We start from the raw sequence: 22,856 nt of genomic DNA, 5'->3' as shown, positions 1-22,856 counted from the left end.
CTTAAGAAGCATCTATAAGAAAAGAAGTACTAAGAAGCCACCCAAACCTAATTTATTTTAAGCTGAAAGTATTTTTTCATTTATGTTACACTTGGCTTGTATTTATTCCAATTTTGCACAAAAAGCCTTGAACACAAGGCAATAATCTATTCAGTATGAAAATGCACTTGTATCTCTTTTTGGTTTCACTGTTCACCAAGTTGAGGGAAGTTGCTGAGGACTACCTGTAGACATGATGATTATGTGGAAAGATGACTGTATCACTACATGGAAGGAAACAAATGTGACAGAACAGGAGTCACTATAGAAGACCAACTCAGTGATGCTGAAGAAATGATGCAGCATGCCTGATCAGCTTGTAGTTTAAGAGAAATAGGATGGTAGAGAATCAGCTTCCTGATAGCTTCTGGTCTCCTCCTTTTCTGACTCTTATATCCAAGCATATACATTTAAATTAAGGCCCAGTGTATTCTACAAAACATTCTAACTCATTTTTTTTCAAATATACTAAGGTATAACAAGTCCAACTGAGGAGCCTTTTTCACAAAATATTAGTCACATTTTTCAGAGCATCAGTATTCAGACACTCAGACAGCAGTTTGCATGAAGTACACACACCCAATTGATGAAAATAAAATATTTTATCAAACATCATATTCACTTTGATCACTCTCCCAGGAAACATGAGTTTGCAAGAGACTTAACTCTCAGGGAATTGGCTGAATAAACTTATATGCCTTAATCCTCCATTTCTATGAGATTAATATAATCTTTAATAACTGTACAAACAAATACTGTTCAGGAGTAAATGTATAGCTACAGCAAATATAAAACCTTAAAAATCTAACCTACCATGGCAATAAAGCGCCCAATGAAACAGAAATATGAAAGATGGTCAGGATTGATTGTTGATGCTGGATTTATCTGCAGGCAATAGTTGCTCTTGCCAGCATATTCAAATAGGCAGTACATAGGGTTCAGTACTTCATGGGAAAGCAAGAAAAACCATTCTCTAAGGAAAAAAAACATGTATACACATAAAAACCATCAAATACAGATGTTTATCACCATTCCCCTTAGGTAACTAGCAAAATGGTCAAAATATATGCAAACTTTGAAAAATAATATAAACAGTGTTGTATTAGAATCACAGAATAATATATGGTATTATATTTTGTAAATACAGAAAGTTAATTATCAGACGCAATAATGTTAGAAAATCATGGTTTCCAAAGTTTAGAAATTACAATTAATATTTTCATCTTGAACACACCCTCATAGTACAGGTTTTAGCTGCCTATCAGTAACATTTTTTCTTACACAGTCCTTCCCTCAACCACTGTACAGCATTTACCCTCCTCATGCCTACTTTACTGTCTACAACTCACATCTTTACTCAAAAAAATCACAGATTATTCCATGCTTATTATAAACGGCTTAGATAAAACAAAACAAACAAATTGAAACCTCAGCACACCTTATTTGCTTTTCCAGTCTGACAGCAAAACACTCACTGAGTTACTGTAGTTTAACAAATTACCATGCATTGGTTAAGCCTATGCAATATGACAGTGTAAAAGTATCTTTTTGCTGAGGTTAAATGAATATATTTTTTTATCACTTTATTTTTTTTCAGCTCAGCTGATCTGAATATAATAGTGGAATCTGGTATTTCAGTGTTCAGATACGTGACTTTTATAATATTTATTGCTTTATAGTATCTGCATATAGTATTTGCAGAGACCTCAGAACAGACATACACACTCAGGAGCTTTTTTATCAGGCACTAAATGTTTGGTACTGAACAACCAGGCCTAGGGATAACCCATAAAAGCAGCTGAAAGTCTGTCCTATAATAACTGTAGGGACTGAATTCCATTCTGACTGCCTTTCAGCTGTCACAGTTAAGAGGCCTCTCTTCTATCCCTGTATTTACTCAAGATCACAGAATAGAAATGAGGTTTTCTGGCATGTTTCTCCTAACAGTGCCATGAAACTCAAGTCATGGATCATGATTCACTATGATACACTTCCAACGCAAAGGCCAAGTAGAAAGAGTAAACAGAGAAAGGCAGCCAGGATCCAATAACCCTGACAGGGTTCCGTGTATCTTCCAGTAAGCACAAGAATGTTGTACAGCATTCTAGGCAAGTTTCATACTGAGACAATTACATTAACTGCATCAAATTTAATAGGCATTTAAATTAGAACAAGTCAGATAACAAGGGAGGAATAAACCAAATCACTCATTAACAAGAAGTTGCAGAAACAATGAATTTTTCAGATCAACAGCTAAAACTTGCCACAGGATATAATGTCAGATTGGTCCTGCTACATGCAAGGTAGAAATCTGATGGGAACACTGAATTTATTCTGCTGAGAGACAGCTGATCTATATTTGTATTAATACAGTATTTCATTAGTGTCACTTAAGAATTTTCAGCTCAAGTTAAATGAGATCCTGGCTGGTTCTCAGTTTCACATACGAAATCTTGGGCAAGACTTAACTATGAAACTATACTACTTATGTATTAAGTTTTTTCTTTATTTATCCTCCTACTTTTTTTTTATTAACACACTTCAGTTAAATTATTCTAACGTCTTTTCTATGGAAAGATCTATGAACTGTTCCGGTTCCCATCCTCAACCTATGGCATTCACAATAGGGACACCAACCAAACAAAACCCATGCAAAGCACAAATTGAATTCCTCCCTGCAATCACTCCCCATAAGTCTATGTGATACTGTAATCAGAAGCAAAACACCACATACCAAAGAAGCTCAACCTTCAGAGGCAAACTTCCTTACTTACAAATACTACACATTTTCACTGAATTCATTTTTAACACAGGAAGCTACATAAAACCAGAACAAATCCAAACCAGAACACCTTTACATTAAAAACAAGAAAAAAACCCCACAAAACAACCTAATAAGAAAAATTCTATCACTGATGACCTCTTCTAATTCCCTGGACATACAGTACTACTGAAATTTTTTTCCTAGCAATAACATTTCATTCAAGTAACTGGCAGCAGTAGTCAGTGGTTGTATTCTCTGTGGTCAAGAAATGAAACCTTGTCTATGGTTTTCCTGTTATCAGATTTTTCCCCTCTGAGTTCCACTTCAGATTCTAGAAAAACCAGTAGTCCAGCTGTTTCACATTCCAGTGGAGCCAGCACTGTCTGTTGTTCCTTCATGCCTGCCCTACTCTCCTTTTATTTTCTTTCTGTTCTTATCAGCTCCAATCTGGTGTTCACTTGCCATTTTTCCAAATAAGCAGAACACTTTATTTTCCCAGTCCCCACTTGTAGGAAAATTGAACTTTCTGATAGAAAGTTTCTAAAATAACTCAGTCCAGAGCAATTCATTTCATTCCAATTTAAACATCGCTCTTTGTCAAAGAACTGAGCAACTGAGACCATAGTTTTACCAATGTGAAGTTATAACCTGTAGCAATAGCCAGTGCTGCCAGTTCCACCTCCTCAATACATTTAAGGAGACTAAAAAGGTACCTAGGGTCAAACTGCAAGAGAACTCAAGGCTAAAGTGCTGTTAAAAAAAGAAAAACTGTTTAAGAAAATTTCTTTTACCTTGCCAAGCCACCATAATCCAATCCTTCTTCTCCTCTAAATATAACATATAATCTTCTCCTCAAATCATAGGGTTTTAATGCCATAATCTATTAAAAATAAATTAATAAGTTATAAATTATGGATTGTCGCCACATCACTCATTGAAATTTAATTTATGTTGACATAGAAATTGTATATATGTCAAATGTTACACAAATTTGAAAAGCAAGTAGACCACCACATGGAACAAGCAATCAATGAACTACACACAAAAATACAAACTTGGACTTAAAGTCCTTGAGCAGCAGACTGCTAGCAAGTGGAAGGAATATCTGGGAAGTATTGCTGTACGAGTATCCTGTTCTTACATTCTTCCTAAGGCAGTCATTATTTAAGGAAAATAGGTGAAAAGGCACTTCACCTGATATATGATTTTTGATTTTAGGGAAATCACTTAAAGAAATAATTTAATCCAGACTAAATTCATACTTTTTACTTATAGAGAATCCCTGCCAAGAAGTCTTGTGTTGACAAGAGCAAGAATTTTCATCATACATTGGCAGCAGACTGTAAGAGCTCAAGGACTGTAAGCTTCAATTACACAGATTCAATCTCTGAAGGACAAAGCAGGAACCAACTTTAACTGGAGAAAACAACATATTGTAAGGTATCTAAACACATAGCAATCAGAAAAGCAAATACAATGGGGCTGAATGCCACAGTAGGTTAAGCTATGGAACTCTACCACAAGAAGCTGTAGATGCCAAAAGTTCACAAGAGGAGCACAGACAAGCTCACAGAAGATAAATCCCTTGAGGATTATTAAAATACTCAGAAACCACTTCAAGCTCAAGAAGCATTTCAATTGCAAACAGCTAAAAATGAAAGATCATATGGTAAAGTATTATATACAATACTTCTTTTCTTACAGTCTTCCCTAAGAAACCCCCACTAGCTAATACCAGGGGAAGATTACTGTGCCTGAAGGACCATTAGTCTGAATTAGCTGTGGCCATTTTTGTTCTTCTGCTGACTTGATAAACAAATACAATAATTTTTGTAGGCTTACTTGCTGGAAGGAATCCTCAAACAAAGTCTGTCTGGATACATTGATTTTCACATGACTTGGCAGTGCATTGGACTGTAATTATAAGGCAATAACATTAAAAGGCAGCACATACACATGTAAAAACTCATATAGTTTAAATAAATAAATGAATAAAAAAAATACTAAATCGGTACCTGACACAAGTAACGGAAATGAGCAAGTTTCCACCTAAAGCTACGCTCATAAGCAATCTGTGGCCCTTTATTTCTGTAAGAAAACATATTGGAGATATATTAAGCATGCAGACATCAAATATTAGTTTCAATGCTAAACAACAGCATGAAGATTTCAAAAATACACAAAAAATTGTTATTGTAAGATATGATCAAAAGTAGCTGGTGGTTTGGAATGCCAGTGTTCCCTTCTACTACCCCTCACCCATTCTTTTTTTGGAAGTCAATTTAACAAATTTGATAAAAAGATAAAAGATCAAGGGGATATGAAATCTCTATGAAATCTGTAAAAACTACAAGTCACATAAATGAGAGACATCTAATTTATCATCTCCATTCAGAGAAAGACTGCTAAGTTAGGCTTTATAAATTCAGTTACTTCTGGAACTGTGAAGGACTTTCTAGTGCAACATTCTACAGGCTCACTGAATCATAAGTCATTCATATGTTGTCAGAAGTAAACCTTACCCCATATAAAAGACATTAAGAAAGCCACTCTAGGTTGGGTCAATACTTTTAATCAAAATATTTAAAAGAAGATTTGCATACTTTTTCAGAAGTATTTAGAACTACTTTGTTTAGATATTACTGTTGCTACAGTGTGTATAAGCAATACTCCAATGGCCATTTGCTGCTAATTTAAAAATGCAACTATTAGTTACATTAGTTCAGTATTCTAGTTAGCCTCATTGCCCCTCTCTATTTATAAAATTATTACAATCTTGGTATTTCCAAAGCATATAAAAACTATTGGACATCAGAACAGTACAGCAAAATGTGTCATAGATAAAGTCACAAATAAAAATTTTAAATATATTAATATAAAAACGTGTTCATAATTTAGTGTTCAATTCCAGCTAAAAGAGTAGATCATTTTATAGCATGAGAAAATTTCACTATCAAACTATAACAAGGTAAAACACTCAAAAATATATTTAATTTCTCACTTACACAGAAGATTTCCCAGTACGAGGATCATTGAAGGTGGTGGTTCTTGTATTATGATCAACAAAGTATCTGACACCTTCTCTGGTATATCTGATTTCCCAGCCCTCTGGAAGAGGGTCCTCATTTTGTAAACTGCAAAAGAAATTGCAGGCAGTGCTTTTTCCCCCATATCACGATATAAAAGAATTAAGCAAGATCTTTTGAATCTACACAGTCATTATACACACCTACCCTTGAGTTCGAGGATCTTCCCACTGTGTTGTCTTTGTGTTATGATTTACAAAATACACCCTATCATTTGAATCCACTCTTCTTTCTAAAAAGAAGAGAAAAAAAGAAAAAAATCCACTATACAACTGCATTCTCAATTTCTGTAGCTGCCACTTCCTGAAATCCACAGCTAATTAACTTACCCCAGCCTGGTGGTAAAGGCCCAAGTGGATCATTTTCTGCTGACAACATCGAAGCCTATTTAAAATCAAGAGGACTTTCAGTTATTCATATTATTTTCTCAGTGTTTTCTAAGACTCTAACTAGTCCTGAAGATGATTCATTTGGGAAAAAAAAAACATCAGGCCATTTTTAATCTGGTTTTGCAAAGAAACTTAGACTATATGAAAGTAAGATATGCTTTGCACACTTGTTTCCAACACAATGTACCCTCCCTTTCCCTTCCCACAGCAAACTTGAGTGCCTGTACAAAGAGGTGCAGTTCATACAAGTTTTGAGGAAGCCTGTATCAGCAGATAAGCACTAAGTTTTTGCTTAAGAGCACGTTTTACCATAATAAACATTTCCAAGCACAGTGACTACTGCCAACATAGGGGGTTTTACTTCCTCAATACATGATAACTTCCCTGGATGTTTGGCTATTTTCAAACATTGTTTTTTGGTTTTTTTTTTAATGCAGCTGCATTCATATGCGGATGGGTAAAATTATACCAGCATACAGTAAGGCTAAAAGGGGAAAAAAAAAGGATTACATTATTGTGTAAACACATGCTAAACTCATAATATACCATAACCTTGCAGAAGTCTCCAAGTAGCTCCCAAAAATACAAAGCATGCGAAAAATAAAAATAAAAGGCAGAAACCCCACAGACTATAGGATCCATGCTCTGCTTTATAATAAAAAGCATTCACTCCTAACATTTTGTGGACACTAACTTTTAGTGTGTGTGGGTGCAGAATGGAATTTTGATACAGGGGAACCAAATTATGTTTTCCAAAGAGTATCTTCAAAACTAATACTGCTTCATATAGCATTTTCAATACAAAAATATCAAATAAGAGTTTACAGGAGTAAATTCAGGCAAAACAAATTTATGATACTTTTTCTCTGAAGGAGAACAGATCAAGGATCAGAAGGAAATGCATTAGTTACACTCAAAATCGGGCTGTGTAGTTGTTCCAGCCACCAGCTACTACATATGAACAGAGAATTATCATTATTTCAGCAGCAAATGCAGTTAGTCTGCTTTAGGAGACCACACAATCACAATAACCCTCTAACCAAAGACTTCTCTGTGGTGACTGCAAAAGAATAGTGCACAAAACCAAAAAGCTGTCTGCCAACGAACTGAATGGTGGCACAGTTCAGATATTTCCAACCTTCTTAATGGGTTGGAGGGTTTGTGTGTAGCTGCTGGCCACACAGAGCTGTATATTTAACAGAACACACTGAAAAACCAGGCAGATTCACTTCTAAAATGACTATGATACATTAATCCAAGTAAAAATGAAAGCAATTCAAATGACTATATCCCATCTACTTTTCTTTCTTTACAGAGTTCAGCTCTTCCCACTCAAGGCAATTGAAACATTCTCTAACTGAAAGCTGTCATCTACTTTTTCTCAAAAAATAAAATACAATCTCACTCAAACTGCTATGTAGGCAGAGTCCTGGTCTGTCACCAGAGCATGAAAAGGTAGCTATAATTTGACCTAAACTATTCTAGAAGAAAAGTATACAGAAGCACACTAAAGTAAAAAAGAACAAGCCAACAGTCTTTCTACAAAATAATTTCAAATTTCCCTCTCAATAAACTGTGAGTTCTACCTGTGCAACAGATATAATACTTAGAAAACAGAATTCTAAAGAGATGCAGTCAAGTTTTCTCTTCCTTCAGGTTTATTCTGTCTCACTCATTTCTTGATTCTAAGACATTTTAAAGAACGGGTCTATGATTTTCAGTAAGGGCTACCCTTTAATGAAGGAAGTAACATAATTTAATTTTAAAAATATATTGTTCACCAAAGGATAAATCTAGCCAAAAAAAAAAAGTTGGTATTGGAAAAGTGAGTTTTCTCAGATGTTTTAAGCAACTGATCAAAGTAGTACACAAGTACACAAAGTTGGTCAAGCAAGACTTTTTGGGTTGATGTGCTTCAGCTGTGATTCTTGGATTTGCATTAGAAAATTACCAGTGTGTTTAAATACCTGAAGGAGGGTGCAAAAAGGATGGAGCCAGGCTTTTCTCAATGATTCACAGTGGCAAGACCAGAGGTAATGGCTCACGCTGAAACACAGGGGGTTCCCTTAAACATCAGGAAACACTTTTTACTGGGAGGGTGACCAAGCACTGGCATAGGTTTCCCAGAGGGGTTGTGGAGTCTCCATCCTTGGAGATATTTACAATACATCAGTCCTGGATGGCTGACTCCAGGTGGCCTTTCCTGATGAGGGACATTGAACCAAATAACTTTAAGAGGTCCCTTCTAGCCTTGACCATTCAACTTTTCTCTAATTGCATAAAACAAATTGCATTTGATGCACAGCTCGGGGAGTTCAGAAAATTAGTGGTGAGGTACGTTTCTGCTATTGCTAGTGACAAGATATAATGTCTAATTCAATAATTTGAGAATTTTTAAATGTAATGCAACATCCTTTCAGTGAGGTGTGTGAATAAAGTCCGTTAAATTCAAACTTCGGTCTGCACATGCAGAGAGTCCTATTACAACAAAGCTGTTTTAGACTTGTACTTCAATGGTTTCATCTTTAAAACACTCCAGTTTTGCTGCATATCACTTACAAAGTTTCTGGGATCAGATAATTTTTTTACGAAGCCAAGCACAATTCTTAAAGTGCACTATTTAGAGTGATAGTAACATACAGGCACCATTATTCTTAACTCTGAAGAAACAACTATCCTATTTATCCAGTCACAGATGCAAAAATCTGACTCAAATATTCTCTTTGAAGCTATTCATATTTTCTTCTGGCAGAAGTAAGCGAGTATGTAAGAGAAATGGAAAATCCTGTTGGAAATTCCAGAGCTGAATCAGACGTATAACCTTCAAAGCAAAAGAACTGCCACTTATATTAGTGAAGGACTTCACTAATACAAAAACTAAACAGTTTTGAAGGCTATTATTTAATGCTCAAAATAACCCCGAACAGCATTTATATTCTTTTTCAGTTTAAGGGACAGTTTTAGTTGTACCTCTCACTACTGCCATTAAAAGCCTTATGTAAAATGAAGCATACAAAGCTGCTGTCAGGGAACAAACTCAGAAGGGAGTACTTCGTGCCTTCAAGGATGATTTTCAACTTTTTTCAAAATAATCAGAATCTAAATTACTGATGCTAAACGTCTTTTAATATATATGGTTGAATAGTTACAAAATCCCTTTCTTTAAAGAACAAAAATATACTATAGCTCTGTAGTAATTTCAGATTTTGTATACTTTACCGAATAGAGGTATCGTTGGTTGAATTGTTGCATAGCTCCCTGCAGTTGATTCCGTTGAGATTGCCATTGCTCAAAGTTCCTCACTGACTCCATCGTTGGCCGCTGCCACGTTGTTGTTCTGGTGTTGTGGTCCACATAGTAAACTCTCCCACGATCATCAACTCTTCTTTCCCAGCTGTCAATAAATACAAATGCTAACAGTTAATTCTTTCAGTAGTGTTACTAACCGATTTTCTCTTTATACTAAATTCCTAGGTGGTACTTGAATGAACTACTGGAGTCACAGGAATGATTTCAATTTCTAAAGGACACAAAAGCACCCCAACTTAATTGGTAGATGAGCAACAACAATGAGCATACACAGACTTAAAGCAACTGCCTGCTCAGCTGTCTAACACCTCATTTTTAACTTTGTAAACACCTGTGACTGCAAGTAATGTTGGCAGATTCCACAGAGAACACTTTGCTGGGAAATCTGAGGTTTGGAAACAGTGCACTACACTTAGTGGTGCCACCTAAATGAAGGTGATCAAATATTCATTATTTCATGCTTAAGTTTTCAAGGAAGAACAAAATACTTTAGTAGCTGTATTTGAACAAGTGATCAAAACTAGTGACAGAGCCAGTATCAACATTCCTGTAATAATATCTGCAATTAATATAATTAAAGCTAGAATTTCTTAATATATGATACAGAATAGTTTTGATGTGCTGCTGTTTGTTTCCAGCAACAAACAAAAAAAAATATAGTAAGTTTAACATATTTAATTCAAAAAGTCTACATTACCCAGGAGGTAAGGGCTGTGGTCTTTCCCATGTTGTAGTTCGTGTGTTGTGATCAACATAATAGGTTCTACCATGAGGATCCTTTCTTTGCTCCCACCTTCAAGACAAAGAGACTTGCATGTAAGTAAAGGTGCAAATACTTCCTTGAGACTTCCCACTAAGACAAAAAAGTACCTTGGCATTGAATGAAAATACCATGGTCCAAAACCCATTCTCGAACATCAAAGAAAATTCACACCAGAAAACAGATCAGTTACTTCCTATTAATCTGATATCATCATAAAGACTTCTTTAAAGGCTTTAGCACATAATGAGCATACATCAATATTCACAAGCATTTTCCTTTTATATTTAAGTTGGGAACAAAGTCAATTAATTATCCGCTCAATGCCTGGATGCTAAAATAACCTCATTCCGAAAGTGCTTAGAGATGCATTCTTCACATTTCCAAGTTCATGTCTCTCAAAAAATGAGAGCATTTACATTTTGAAGCTCTGCTCCCTATATCCAACAAACAGCATCTTTCAGATTGAAACAAGTGTATGCTATCAGCTGTTTTTCCTGTGTTTCTATTTCCTATCCTGGTAAATTCTGTATTTGATATCCCTGGGGATTACTTCATTTTGCAAAACAATCTTACATTGGAGATGGAGCTAGGGCCAAACATTATCAACAGTTGAAAATTCATGATGCTGAGAACTACCATAATGCAATAGAAGTACGTATAAATGGTGAGGAAACTAGGATAAACATTAGGTGAAAAGCTGAAGTGTTTGTCTGCAGCTGATATATATTTATTTTTCTTACATGAACACTTAATTAGCTCCTAAAGATGGAGGCAGAACAACTGGCCTGCTACTCATAGGATTGGATGTGCATTTCCTCACTATTGCAGAGCACTGTATAAAATTACAAAATCTTTTCTGCCATTCAAGAAGTTATATGTTAAGATTTCAATAAGAGTAGGGAGGAGAGGAACAGCAGCATTTTACAGAGTTCCTAGGGCTATTCATAATGGAGATCAATTTGGCAGGGGTGATAAGAGGGTGGAGAGGAGAGGAAGGAGGGGGGTGTGGGGAACCACCAAATAAAAAGCCCACAGGAACATGATCAGGGAATGATGAAGAAATACAGTTGTCCATAGTGTGCGCTGTGCCTGGAACTCATGACCCTCTCCTCAGTGGGAAAGCATGTAATTAATTGAAAAAAGAATGTGTGGAAAGAATTCCCACCTAATAAGGACAGAGCATCTGAAAATTAAAAACTAATTCTTCCAAAATTTATACACAATGCTTCTATCTTTAAAATATTTGTTTTCATTTGTTTCTAACTGCAGAAACTCAAGTGAAGTGTCACTAATAACTTACTGAACCTTCTCCACAGGGAGCAGGTATAAGACAGACTCTCTGCAAGATCAGCTACAATGACACGCTTTGGGTTAAGAAACAGTTTTTGTGATCAGAAAATGCTAAAATAGTTAATATTTACAATATTATGGAAAAGTCAGTATTTCTAATTTGAACTGAAGGTATCTTTTCACCCCAACATGAAAGCATATATTAAAAATGTTAAGATCTATCTGTATATATTTGAGCATGTACTGCACTTTCATTTAATGTTTAAGTACATTTTTGATTTTGTGTTTAAGACTACTAAAGCAATTTCTAACAATCTAGTAAAATTAAAATATTCTAGCTCTTCTTAGCCCATACCTATATACATATCAAATCTTATTTTTAACAATTAGATTATTGAACTCATTCTTACACACCTACAAGCATTTATAGACCAGTCATTTTCACTTTTGTGCTTTTGTCCCTGCTACTAAGAAACAAAGGGATCATGAATTACAGCCCAAATAAGTTTGAAAATATCAAATGAAAAGTCTTCACATCCATAACATCCAAGATCTGGTGTCTGTTAAGATCACAATACTTTCTCAGCAAATCAGTTATCAGTTGTTACTTTCTGGGACAAGAGCAGCCACTTACAGCAGCAGTACAAATCCCATTTTAGATCAAATAACCCCGTCTCAGCCAGCTGGCCTGCATTTGACAATCCCTGTACAGAATTAAGTTTCTGTTTCTTTATATGCACATTTAGATGACACAAAATGATCACATTAAAAGTAAAACAACATACCCTGGTGGCAAAGGTTCTGTACTGGCAGTAGCAGGCTGCTGTCTTACAGGTTCTGCAGATGCACTTGGCGTGGAGGAGGATTCCCTTGGCTTTGCTGCATCTGCTGCTATGCTGTTTCGAGCACTAGGCTGAGCACAGTCTGTTGCAGCTGCAGGTTCTAGTCCAGCAGACACAACAGGTAATGCAGAGGTGTGGCTTTCAGAACCACTAGTTGCTTCTGTTGCTGACTGAGGTTCTGCTGTATCATTAGTGCAATCTGCTGAAGACACAGGAGCTTCGACTGAACCCGTCGGAGCCTCGGAGACGGAGGAATTACCAGCTTCAGGTGCAGAGGCAGATGACTCACCATTAACTGAGAAATGGGAAATAACATTTGTGTATAAGAATCTGATGAGATTGACTTTTCAAATAACCAACTTCTGGAGTAAATGACTTGAAAGGAATATATTTAAGTTGCAACTGTATGACGTAAGCAGCACTGTTGTCAAAGATGACAGAAAGTCACAACACACTTGCCTTCAGTTAAAACTGACAGCTTGCAAGCCATTTTCTATACTCCCCTGTTACACAGGGACATATATATATATATATATGTATATATAAAGTTATTTCTTAGTTTCTGTGTGTTTTGGTCAACTCAATGTTACACCTTAGTCTAGATTAGCAAGAGGCACCCATCTGCTTTCCACAAAACTGTATAGCCTTTTTTAAAGCTCTGAACTTACATTGTTCATTGAAGTTCAAAAAAGAATCTTGATCAGTATGACATGAAAAAAATATTAAGAAATTACTCTATGAGATTTGGAAAACTAAGAGGCATTTCCTACAGATAATTTCCTTCCATTTTCAGAGCTGAGGTACAGAGCCCTACAATTAACCCTACACCTGTGTGTGACTTGGAAAAAAAAGTCCCCCTCCAAAAGACAGGTTAAAATACAAAAGCTATTATTGGCTAATACAACTTATGTAGTTCAATGACTGAAGAAAATTACTTTAGAATCACAAAGCAAATCAATTCTATCTTTTGAAGAACAACAAAAATGCCATCAAACTGAAGCAAGCACAATCTCTTAAAAGGTTTAAAGTAGGCACAGATTTAGCCAGCAAAGGGTGCTAAAAAGGCTTTATTAGTCCCAAGCCCACTTGGCCAACAACACACCAATCATCTACAGAGCTTAACAGAACAGTCTCTCAGCACATCAAGATCTTGTCTAACTTAGACAAGTGGCATCAGGTACAGCAGTCTGTAGGACACTCATTAAAAGTCAAGGCCCTATAAAAAGCAGTGCAAGATCATTCAGCACCTTCATTTTCTGCACCATTAATCAACATTATACAGTGACAATTCTATTTATACTTAGTAGTTTATACCTGTTTATAGTTGCAACAGTTTTCTACAGGACTAAGGACATGGAACACATGCTTCAAGCAATTTTCTTACTTTACAGTATATTATCACCTTACCATACTAAGGACTGAAACTAATATAATTCTATACTCTTAACCTTTTTGATATACATTTGCAAAATTAAATCCTACACTAGCACCTCTAAAATGTTGTTTCATTATTTTAAAGGGTTCACTTGTTTAATTCTGTCATCAGAATTTAAATTGGAAAGTCAGTTTCTTTAAGGAATTATCACTGCACCATATGAATTTTCTTGATGTGCATAATGAATAAGCATGACTTTACAGGCAACAGATTTTTAAGTTCTACAGAGCCACTACTTTTTGAACAAAACTTTTCCAGGGTAACACAACACTGCTTCCAGATGGCACAAAAGAAATTAACTACATTAAGACATATCAAGATTTTATATTGTTTCAGCATGACATGAAAACTATGAACAATCTGATCAAGTTTCATCTTAATCTTCAAATTTCTGCTTAAACTAGCAACAACTTAACCTACACAAGAAAAAAACCAACTGAAATTTCAACTTCCACTTAAAAACTTCAACTCATCCACATGAAAGAGTGACTAGGATTACGTAGTCAGAAGCAAAATAATAAAAAAATCATCTGCTCTATTAGTAAGTTCATCTCCAAAACAGAGGTATAAAACATTACATCAGACGATTACTAACCAATTATGCCTACAACAGAAATTTTGGCAACATCACATAAAATTACAATCCTGCTAAAGCACAACAGTGGGGAAAAAAAGTGTCATCAAAAAATGCCAGAGATCTGTTTTATGCCTTGCCTTAAAAACATCTTCACCCACTGATACAGTAGTTGATTACTCCTACATCAATGCTTCAGTGAAAGCTCAGAGATGATTTCATCAATATCACCACTTGAACAAATCAATTATTTTTCAATTACCCTATCCTAATACAGATTTCAAATGGCTCTCTCTGCTGTTGAAGAAAAAGGGAGCAATGCCTTAATAGTATATATGCCCTCTAGCCTTGAGCTGAAAAGAGAGGGGAATCAAATTAAAGTCCTCCAAATAGAGAAAAGCTTCAGAGAAGACCTAATTTAATTATTAATTTTTAAAGTTCATAATTGTTTCTGTTATCTTCCAACCATACCAACATTTTTCACTGTATTACAGAGTTTGACAATCTCTGTTCTCCCATTTAGTAACAACTTGCCTATTTCTATTTACAGTTGTCTTTTCTCTCTGTTATCACTGTAATCTCTCTCAAACAGCTGAGAAAAGACAAAGGGCTTAGAAAGCAGTCATTATTCGATGCCAGAGGAACAAAAATAAAAAAACTTTTCTTTTTCACTAGTTTTACTGAATCAAAAGTGAACTGAAGTCAGAATCAATGTTTTTGTGTTTAAGAGGAAAATTAAATTCGATATTTGCCACTACCTGTTTTTAAATGGCATTTTTGAAAAAAATTGAATGCACGAGAAGTCTGCAACACATCTCAGAGCAGCACATCAGTTCCCTGCTTAAATCAGATTTATGTAATATCAGGAAAAGTTTAACCATAGTTACTTAAATTAATTGTGAAAGAAATCTGATTTTTCCTCCAGACAAACAGTAATATGGTTTCATCATCTGGGACAGAAAAACAGAAGATATTGGACACTTTAATCTTCATCAGAGAAAAGAACTTATGATAAAATGTGAAACTCAGTATACTTAAGGATGAGTCTACTGTAAAAAAATTTACAGAAGTGGACACACAAGGTTATAAATTCAAGCCACATCCTTCCAGTACTTTTGAATTCCAACAAAAATTTTATAGAAAAAGTAGCTCAAATTGAGATACAACTAGATAAAAAAGCCTCATGGAACATGTTCTCCCATTCTTACCAGTGCTGTTGACAGGCTGAGCCTCGAGTGGTTTTGGTACTGGTGGATTTTTGGGTCTGGCTGCAACATGATTAGGAGATGGTGTGCTGTCTCCATTAACAGCTTCTACACAGATCGTGTTCTCTACTACAGAGCTGGAAGGTACTTGATTGTCTATCCCATTAGAAATGTCACAAGCAGATCTTGGTAAAAATAAAAGATGATTTTAGATTACTACAAGCAACATGTTAAACAGTTATGCAACTAAATGCTACACCAAACTATGCTATAGAAACAAAGAAACATTGGTAAATTCACAACTGTTTATAGCATTATATTTTGGTGTTTGCAGCCTAGATAATTGTTTTGGTCTCGCACTTGACTGTAAAGAAAAAGGCAAGAATCACTTCTGAGGATTTCAGATACTTAAAACAGGTAAGAGTTTCCATTTTCACTTTCTCTTTTACTTTTAATGACATATTAGAATTGAATTGAACAGACTGATGCACCTGCTGCATCTTCCAAAATGGCCTTAGAGACCCTTCCAAAGTGCAGCTATGAGCAGGAAAGCTTTTTCTCTCATTAAGCAAGAGGAAGAACTGGTTTTATTAGTCATATCACTAAAAGTACTCATAAGACAGCAACAAATTCTCCCTCAGTAAAAGGAAAATAAGATGAGTACCTCAATGCATTGGCAGGATGAGGCATTGTGAGGACAAACACACATAGGCAGCTCTGTGTTTGCAAGGCCACATGGAAATAAATGTACTTTAAGGGCTTGTGAATGGAAAGTTTTGTTCAGTTACAGCAGTACACTGTTTTTTTACTTAAATCTCTTTCAGAATGCTCAAAGCCATCCACCAGAGACACATACTTCAAAAATTACACTCAATGCCAACTCCTTATCATCTCAAGGAGTAGAGGTTAAATACTGAAACTATACAGATGACAAAAAATGCAAGAACAGTTAGAAATCCAACTATGTGGAGTAAGAAGGGAATAAGCAGCATTTCCATGCTACCTTACCCAGCTCCAAAGGAGAAGTATAAACAGAGAATTGAAGTATTATCCCTTTTTAGCTCTAGACTGACAACTCAATTTACCTCCTAAAGACATGCAGAGAAGCTACTTTAAAATTTTTCTTCATTTCTTAATTTTAAAACTGTACATCAAAACTGCTGGATAGTTGTGTGGTAAACAGCAGTAATTTAAAATATCAACACCAAGAGCAGGATCCCAGCAAGATATTATCTCCAGCAATAATAGCTGGATGAAAACAAATGATTGCTACTACTGTTTCAAAGTGGTATGCAGATGGGTTTCAAATCACTTTTAGCAGTCCCAAATCTTTCTAAAAAGAAAAAACAGAAGCAGCTTTTTATTCTCACTCCCTTAACTTAAGCACCCATTGGGGTAGAGAGACAAACATCCATAAATACAAAAAAAGAATCAAGTCAAGCATACAAGGACAAACAAGTTCCAGTTACTCAAATGCATAGCAACTGGATGTTTTTTCACTCCAGTCAATAATTTAAACAGAAATGGGTTCACACAAGGTAACTGAGCAGCCCAGTAACATTAAATTGATCTGAATTGACCTGTTTGTCTTACTAGAGATGAGCGGCAAAAAAATCTATTCCTACTTCTCTCCAGCCAGTCCTTAAGTGGGTTATAATGGCAGAGAAGCCAAGAATGAAGCTCTTAATTAGTCTGAATTTCTTTCTTGCCACTTCAGGAGGAAACAGGCCTTGGCCTCAGTGTTACAAATACTGCTTGTGAAACTCAATACATGTCTCTTAAGTTCCTGATCATGACCTTAAAAAGGCTGAGGGGGAAGTAATTCAGGCTTTTTTTTCCTTTTCCTTCCGTTCAGGTGCTACATTGCAAAAAGCTGGTAGACATTAATAGAAATGGTTCTTAAGCAGCAAAAGAAAATAAATTGAGTAAGGACAAAAAAAATACACTGAGATACCACTCCCCTAATTTCTGCTGCAGCATTTTATAGATTTACAGTCAGTTGAACTAAATTATGTAATTATCAAACAAATAATGTTTCTAAAACCTGTGGCAACATAATTTAGACCTCAGCAGCTGAAATCTCTCATCTTCAAAACCATTAAAAAAGAAACACCAAAAAACCCCCACCAAAACACAAACAACCCAAACATTTCAACTGATAAATTTGCTAATACACTTCATATTGCATAAAACACAAAAAAAATTCCAACCTGGATGAACTTCTTGCTGAAGCATCTCTGCTTTCATGTACAGCCTCGCCATTTTGCTGAACTTCTACTGAACAGCAAGAAACAAATTCAACAGAAATAATTCTATTATATCTGTTTGAAATCTTAATCCAAATATTATCATCTGACTTAATAATTTTAACTTACTGGTTGCTGATGAACTGAGATTTGTAAGAGATTCTTGTTCAACCACCAAACCATCTAGCACAACTGTCAGTTCACCTGTTTGCACCATGCCACTCTTGTTTTCCAAAGAGAGTTTCAATTGTTCTTTCACCTTCTCCACTAGAAATGGAGTTGGGGGGGGGGGGGGGGGTAGGAGATGAGAAGGAAAGAAGGGGTAAAGGAAAAATTAAATTCTAAATAATATTAAAAGAGTCTTTCAACACACAAATGTGATATATGCATTTAGTTCTACATAACTGAACATCAGAGATATTCAAATCAAAGCAGAAATGGAGGTGTATATATTTACACCTGCTGTGTGTAAATGCATACTTTAATTTAAAAAAGAACTGTCTTTTTATATTGTATATTATATAGGTATGCTAAAGAATCCACGTGGATTCAGTACTCTGTTGTTAATGATTTCCCAGGTCTGCCATTTCCATTAAGCCCTCTGGAAATTATGCACTACTTACATAACATGTGATGGCTTAAAGTCAAACAACTTCTGAACCACACATCCAAATATTAAAAATCACTGGGAACCTCATTTTACAACCAGAGCGTGTATTCATTTCTCATAGCACCTTCCAAAATTAATTCTAAAAGACCACTGAAGAAAACATCTATTTGAGGAAGAAGTAAATGCAAACACTGCATAGAGTCCTCCCTCAATTCTAAAACTGTTTTTAATAAATCCTTACTAGTATTTTCATATACTGCAACTCCAAGAATTAAACAGTAAAAGAGGATACCTCAGGTAACCAAAAGTTAAATCAGAAACTATTTTCACTGAAAGAAAATTTGAGATAACTGATAGTGCTGTAAAATTCAATCTGACTGACATGAAATACACACATTTGTAGAGAGACATATATAGAGAGACAAAAGTAAAACATGCTGGAGATGATACATAATTCTCTCTAAATCAACTACTACAACAGTTAAAGCTACATGTCATAAATCCAAACACAGTTAGCTAGGAGTTCACATTAATCAGGTTAAAATGGTTAAGACCTTTTAGTATTTGTGCTCTCAGATTAAAAGATTAGTTTTTAAAGACATGCCATCATATTTCCCTCCATATGATAGCATTCCAAGTTAAATTTAAACTGGGGACTTCTATGCATTAAACTAGCATTTCCATTTTTGGTTGTTTTTCTTTTTTTTTTTTTTAATTCTTAGCATGCATCACAAGTGAACAATAAAGATGAAAACAAGGGAGGCTGCCATAACCCATTGCCAGATACTCCCCAGCTATTCTTTGATAGGGCAGGTTTGAGAGCGTAGTCGGGCAGCAGTTACCAGCAGACACACACTGCTGTGCTACCATGGATTTTAAGGGACTTTAAATCTCTGCAGTAAGCACAAAGCTCCTAAATCTACAGGATTATTGATTTAGCAAGATGCACTTTCGAAAAAAGTACCATCTCAAAGAAGAGAAGAAACCAACCTACCACTGAATTGTCTGTTTAACACATTTTTAATTTTTGTAGAGGGTGATTGGTTTAACTTCTGCTATTTTAATAGGTTATCTTCCTAAACCAGATCAGCTGTTGGCTGTAGTTCAACTGAGCTGGCAAGAAAACTCTGAGGTGTGTGGGCAGCAATTTAATACTCGTAGTGTTTAGCAGGAAAAGTAACCAAATTAATTCTAAAATTTCTGCATTTAGAGGACTTCCCGTTCCATATTCATCAGCAAAGAGCCTTTCAAGTGCTGCATTTTAGAATAGGCATCAATAATTAAATGAATGAAGGATACCAATCAGTCTACCAATTCTTAGGTATTCCAGTAAGTGTCTAACTACTGACTTGCCCAAATAAGAAACATTGCACATAAATTACTTTTGGTGCAATGTACAGCAAACTCAGTCAATCATACCCTGAAAGAATTTGTGAAGTTGGTAGATCCAACCTCCCCTGGATCTACAATAATAAAATGTTAACTATTTTGTTAGATATTGTTAAAATATTAATTACTTTTTTGTGGCTAATATTATTATAAACCCAGTTTCTTCTGATACAGTTTTCTTATTTAAAAAGAAAATTTTCTGCTTAACTATGACGTTTACTGCTGAATCATTATAATGCTGTTGAAGAAGTCCCACTTAATTTTGGATTCTGTTTCAATTTTCTCTAAGAATCAGAAAAATTAAGCTTTTTTTTTGTTCTCCTTTCCCCCCAACTTTCTAAACAGTCACCTCAGGTTTATATATATAACTTGTGAGAAAGGCTAAGATTGTTTTAGCTGGAATTCTACTGCCACTCTGGAGTGGAATTTAAAGTGTGGATTCACCATCTTGTTGTACTACAGGAAAAAAAATTGCAAAAAAATTAGATACATTCTATTAAAAGTATTTAATATTAGAAGTTACACAGAACAAAGAATCTCTAATGTACTAAAAGGAAGATCACAATTGTTTCATTAATCAATGTTTTCTATTGCTCTCTGGGCAGCTAAATTATGACAAATATCCAGCCTTTCTATTAGTGACTCCAGAGAAGGAAAACATGAAAAATTACATGGCTTTTATGAAAGTTAATTTATTTTTTTTGTTACCAAATGTAAAACAGATCTTCTATCAAATTAGTTACTAGCTTGCTACAAAATATTGTATTTAATAACTTCTGCTTTTACTTAATTTTCAGCAACTAATACTCTACTGTTTGTTTCAAAAGTATTATATCCCATTGTTACATTTAAAATGTAATACTCTCAGTAGAACAGACATCTCTAAAGAGATAAGTAAAGATATCAACTGAAAATCAGTTGTAATTACATGTAGAGTTAGTAGTTCAGTTGCCGGTTTGATATATAGATTAGTAATAATAATAATTGTAATAATAATTTTACTTTATTCAAAATATCCTTCATGATAACTTACATTTTCTATTGTGTACTTCCAAAGCTTGTTTCAAGTCTACAGTGGCTCTTCCTAATAAAGCATCTGCTTTTAAAGTGTGATGGCTCCACACTCTAAATTCCAGCGTAGTCTGTGGAGTCACATTCCTGCATATAAAATACATTTTTTTAAAAAATATATACAGATTTTTAAGAATTCATTATTATTATTAGGAGTATTTGAACTTTATTCACTTTCTCATTGTATTTCTTGGTACTACCAAAGTGAAATTTTGTATTGCAAGGGGAAATTTTTAATTAAGAACTGAGAACACTATGATATTTACACTTAGGATCAAACTTAAAGTGCATTACTATGATAGCATCAGGTATTTGAGAAGTATCAGAATAACCTACACACTGCTCAAATCTCAGTTATATCAAACATATCTTTATTTATGAAAGGCTTATTTCCCCTATTCCTTCGGAGCTCTAGCTGAAAACTTACATTATTAAATGTGGAGAAAAAGGTGGGAAGTATATTTGTTTGTCACTGAAAAGAAAAATACTATATGTTTTTCAAAAAAGGAAAAAGCAATGAAGCATCTATTTGCAAGCAAGAAGAACCCACTCAACAGGTATCAGCCTGCCATGGAAGTGCTGATAAACATTTTTTGTGAATCCACAAATATATATAAAACCATAAGGCATACTCACAGAAATCAGAGGGGAAAATTCAAATGATGAAGCTAAAGTAAAAACTGGACAGAAGCAGAAAGGTAAAGGACCCACTTGCAGTAATATTATGACAAGCCTTGGCATTGATCTCTCCCCTGCTCAACCTATGCTAGGTCCTGGAGAGTAAGTTTTGTAATACAGGGTTTAGTACTGCAAAGGTGCTCTTGGCTATGAAAAACGGGAGAAGTACTTCATTGCAAAAAGTAAAAGGCCAAAATTCATCAGTATTGACCTAATATATACAGAAAGTTTTATCAGCAATGATGAAAATAACAACAAAAAAAGCCCCACTGTCCCAACAACAGGACTAGCTCTACAGTCACTTGAGCATGTTGGACAAAGTGGTCCATTTTTGCTGAAACACGAGTAAATATATTTTTGCATTTTGAATAAACTGCCTTCTAAGGGAAGTCTTAGTAGAAGAGCAGCTCAACAAAGTAAAGGAAAATATCCCCAACACCTACACACACAAATATATTGCTGACCCATAGAAGTGAGGAGAATTTGGTAAGCCAGAGAGGTCACTTAACCTCAAATACCATTCCAACAGCCAGGGGAAGAGGGGGTCAGAATACCTTAAAAATACATGTAAGGGTAAAACCCTAAGTAAGCAATACTCATTATGAAATGAGTCTGCCTTTATTATGCACTGCAATTTACCTCATTTCTATCAGATCATCAGATCCTGCCAAATCAAGCCTGCCTCCTCAAGAGAAACTCAGGTCTTTGTGAATATACTGATAGCTCTGTATTTGTTCTAGTTCTTGATCCTGGAAATCATCCTCAGGTCCAAAACTGCATTATTATCTTTTGCAACATTGAAAAGGGCTAATAAGTTCACTAAATCTGAAATACCAAGAAATGAGGCACAGGAATACCTACTTGCTTCAGACCAGGTCTGGAGTAACTAAGTGTTCCCAAGCAAAGAGTTGCCCAAAGATGTGCCACTCCCCGCTCTCCAGCACTGTTATTGGAATCCAGCATGGCTCCTACTGCTAACAAAGCTGGCTATTGCACACAGACGTGTCAGATGCTGTACAGAAATGTACTGGCCCAGACTCAATGCCACTTGATAGGAACTGTGCTGTTTCCAGACCCAAGTCTGAACCAACACAATCTTGCTTGTCAATAAAACATTCTAACCAAGTTCAAGATTGCCAGTTCTTCATGGAGTCCTATTCAGGTAT

General features: G+C 35.3%; 1 protein-coding gene across 4 annotated transcripts in view; it reads right to left on the bottom strand.

Annotated features, from left to right (window-relative positions):
• The window catches only part of WWP1 (WW domain containing E3 ubiquitin protein ligase 1), a 57,792-nt gene that overhangs the window by 8,079 nt on the left and 26,857 nt on the right, over positions 1 to 22,856 (bottom strand). For 2 of the 4 annotated variants that reach the window (XM_014870746.2, XM_088176905.1), the window contains exons 4-17: positions 20,975 to 21,099; positions 18,072 to 18,209; positions 17,907 to 17,973; positions 15,700 to 15,881; positions 12,426 to 12,777; positions 10,285 to 10,380; positions 9,498 to 9,672; positions 6,219 to 6,273; positions 6,037 to 6,121; positions 5,809 to 5,937; positions 4,819 to 4,891; positions 4,646 to 4,717; positions 3,595 to 3,683; positions 853 to 1,012 (exon numbers count right to left, since the gene is read on the bottom strand). In XM_014870746.2, coding sequence (XP_014726232.2) covers positions 853 to 1,012; positions 3,595 to 3,683; positions 4,646 to 4,717; positions 4,819 to 4,891; positions 5,809 to 5,937; positions 6,037 to 6,121; positions 6,219 to 6,273; positions 9,498 to 9,672; positions 10,285 to 10,380; positions 12,426 to 12,777; positions 15,700 to 15,881; positions 17,907 to 17,973; positions 18,072 to 18,209; positions 20,975 to 21,099 — 1,798 coding nt within the window. The remainder of the gene's footprint in view (positions 1 to 852; positions 1,013 to 3,594; positions 3,684 to 4,645; positions 4,718 to 4,818; positions 4,892 to 5,808; positions 5,938 to 6,036; positions 6,122 to 6,218; positions 6,274 to 9,497; positions 9,673 to 10,284; positions 10,381 to 12,425; positions 12,778 to 15,699; positions 15,882 to 17,906; positions 17,974 to 18,071; positions 18,210 to 20,974; positions 21,100 to 22,856) is intronic. The other 2 variants (XM_014870747.2, XM_088176921.1) reach the window with 2 other exon arrangements.

Source organism: Sturnus vulgaris, chromosome 1 (genome assembly GCF_052056855.1).
Source record: "Sturnus vulgaris isolate bStuVul1 chromosome 1, bStuVul1.hap1, whole genome shotgun sequence".
Lineage (NCBI taxonomy): Eukaryota > Metazoa > Chordata > Aves > Passeriformes > Sturnidae > Sturnus > Sturnus vulgaris.
This window is presented reverse-complemented; position numbering and strand designations above follow the sequence as displayed.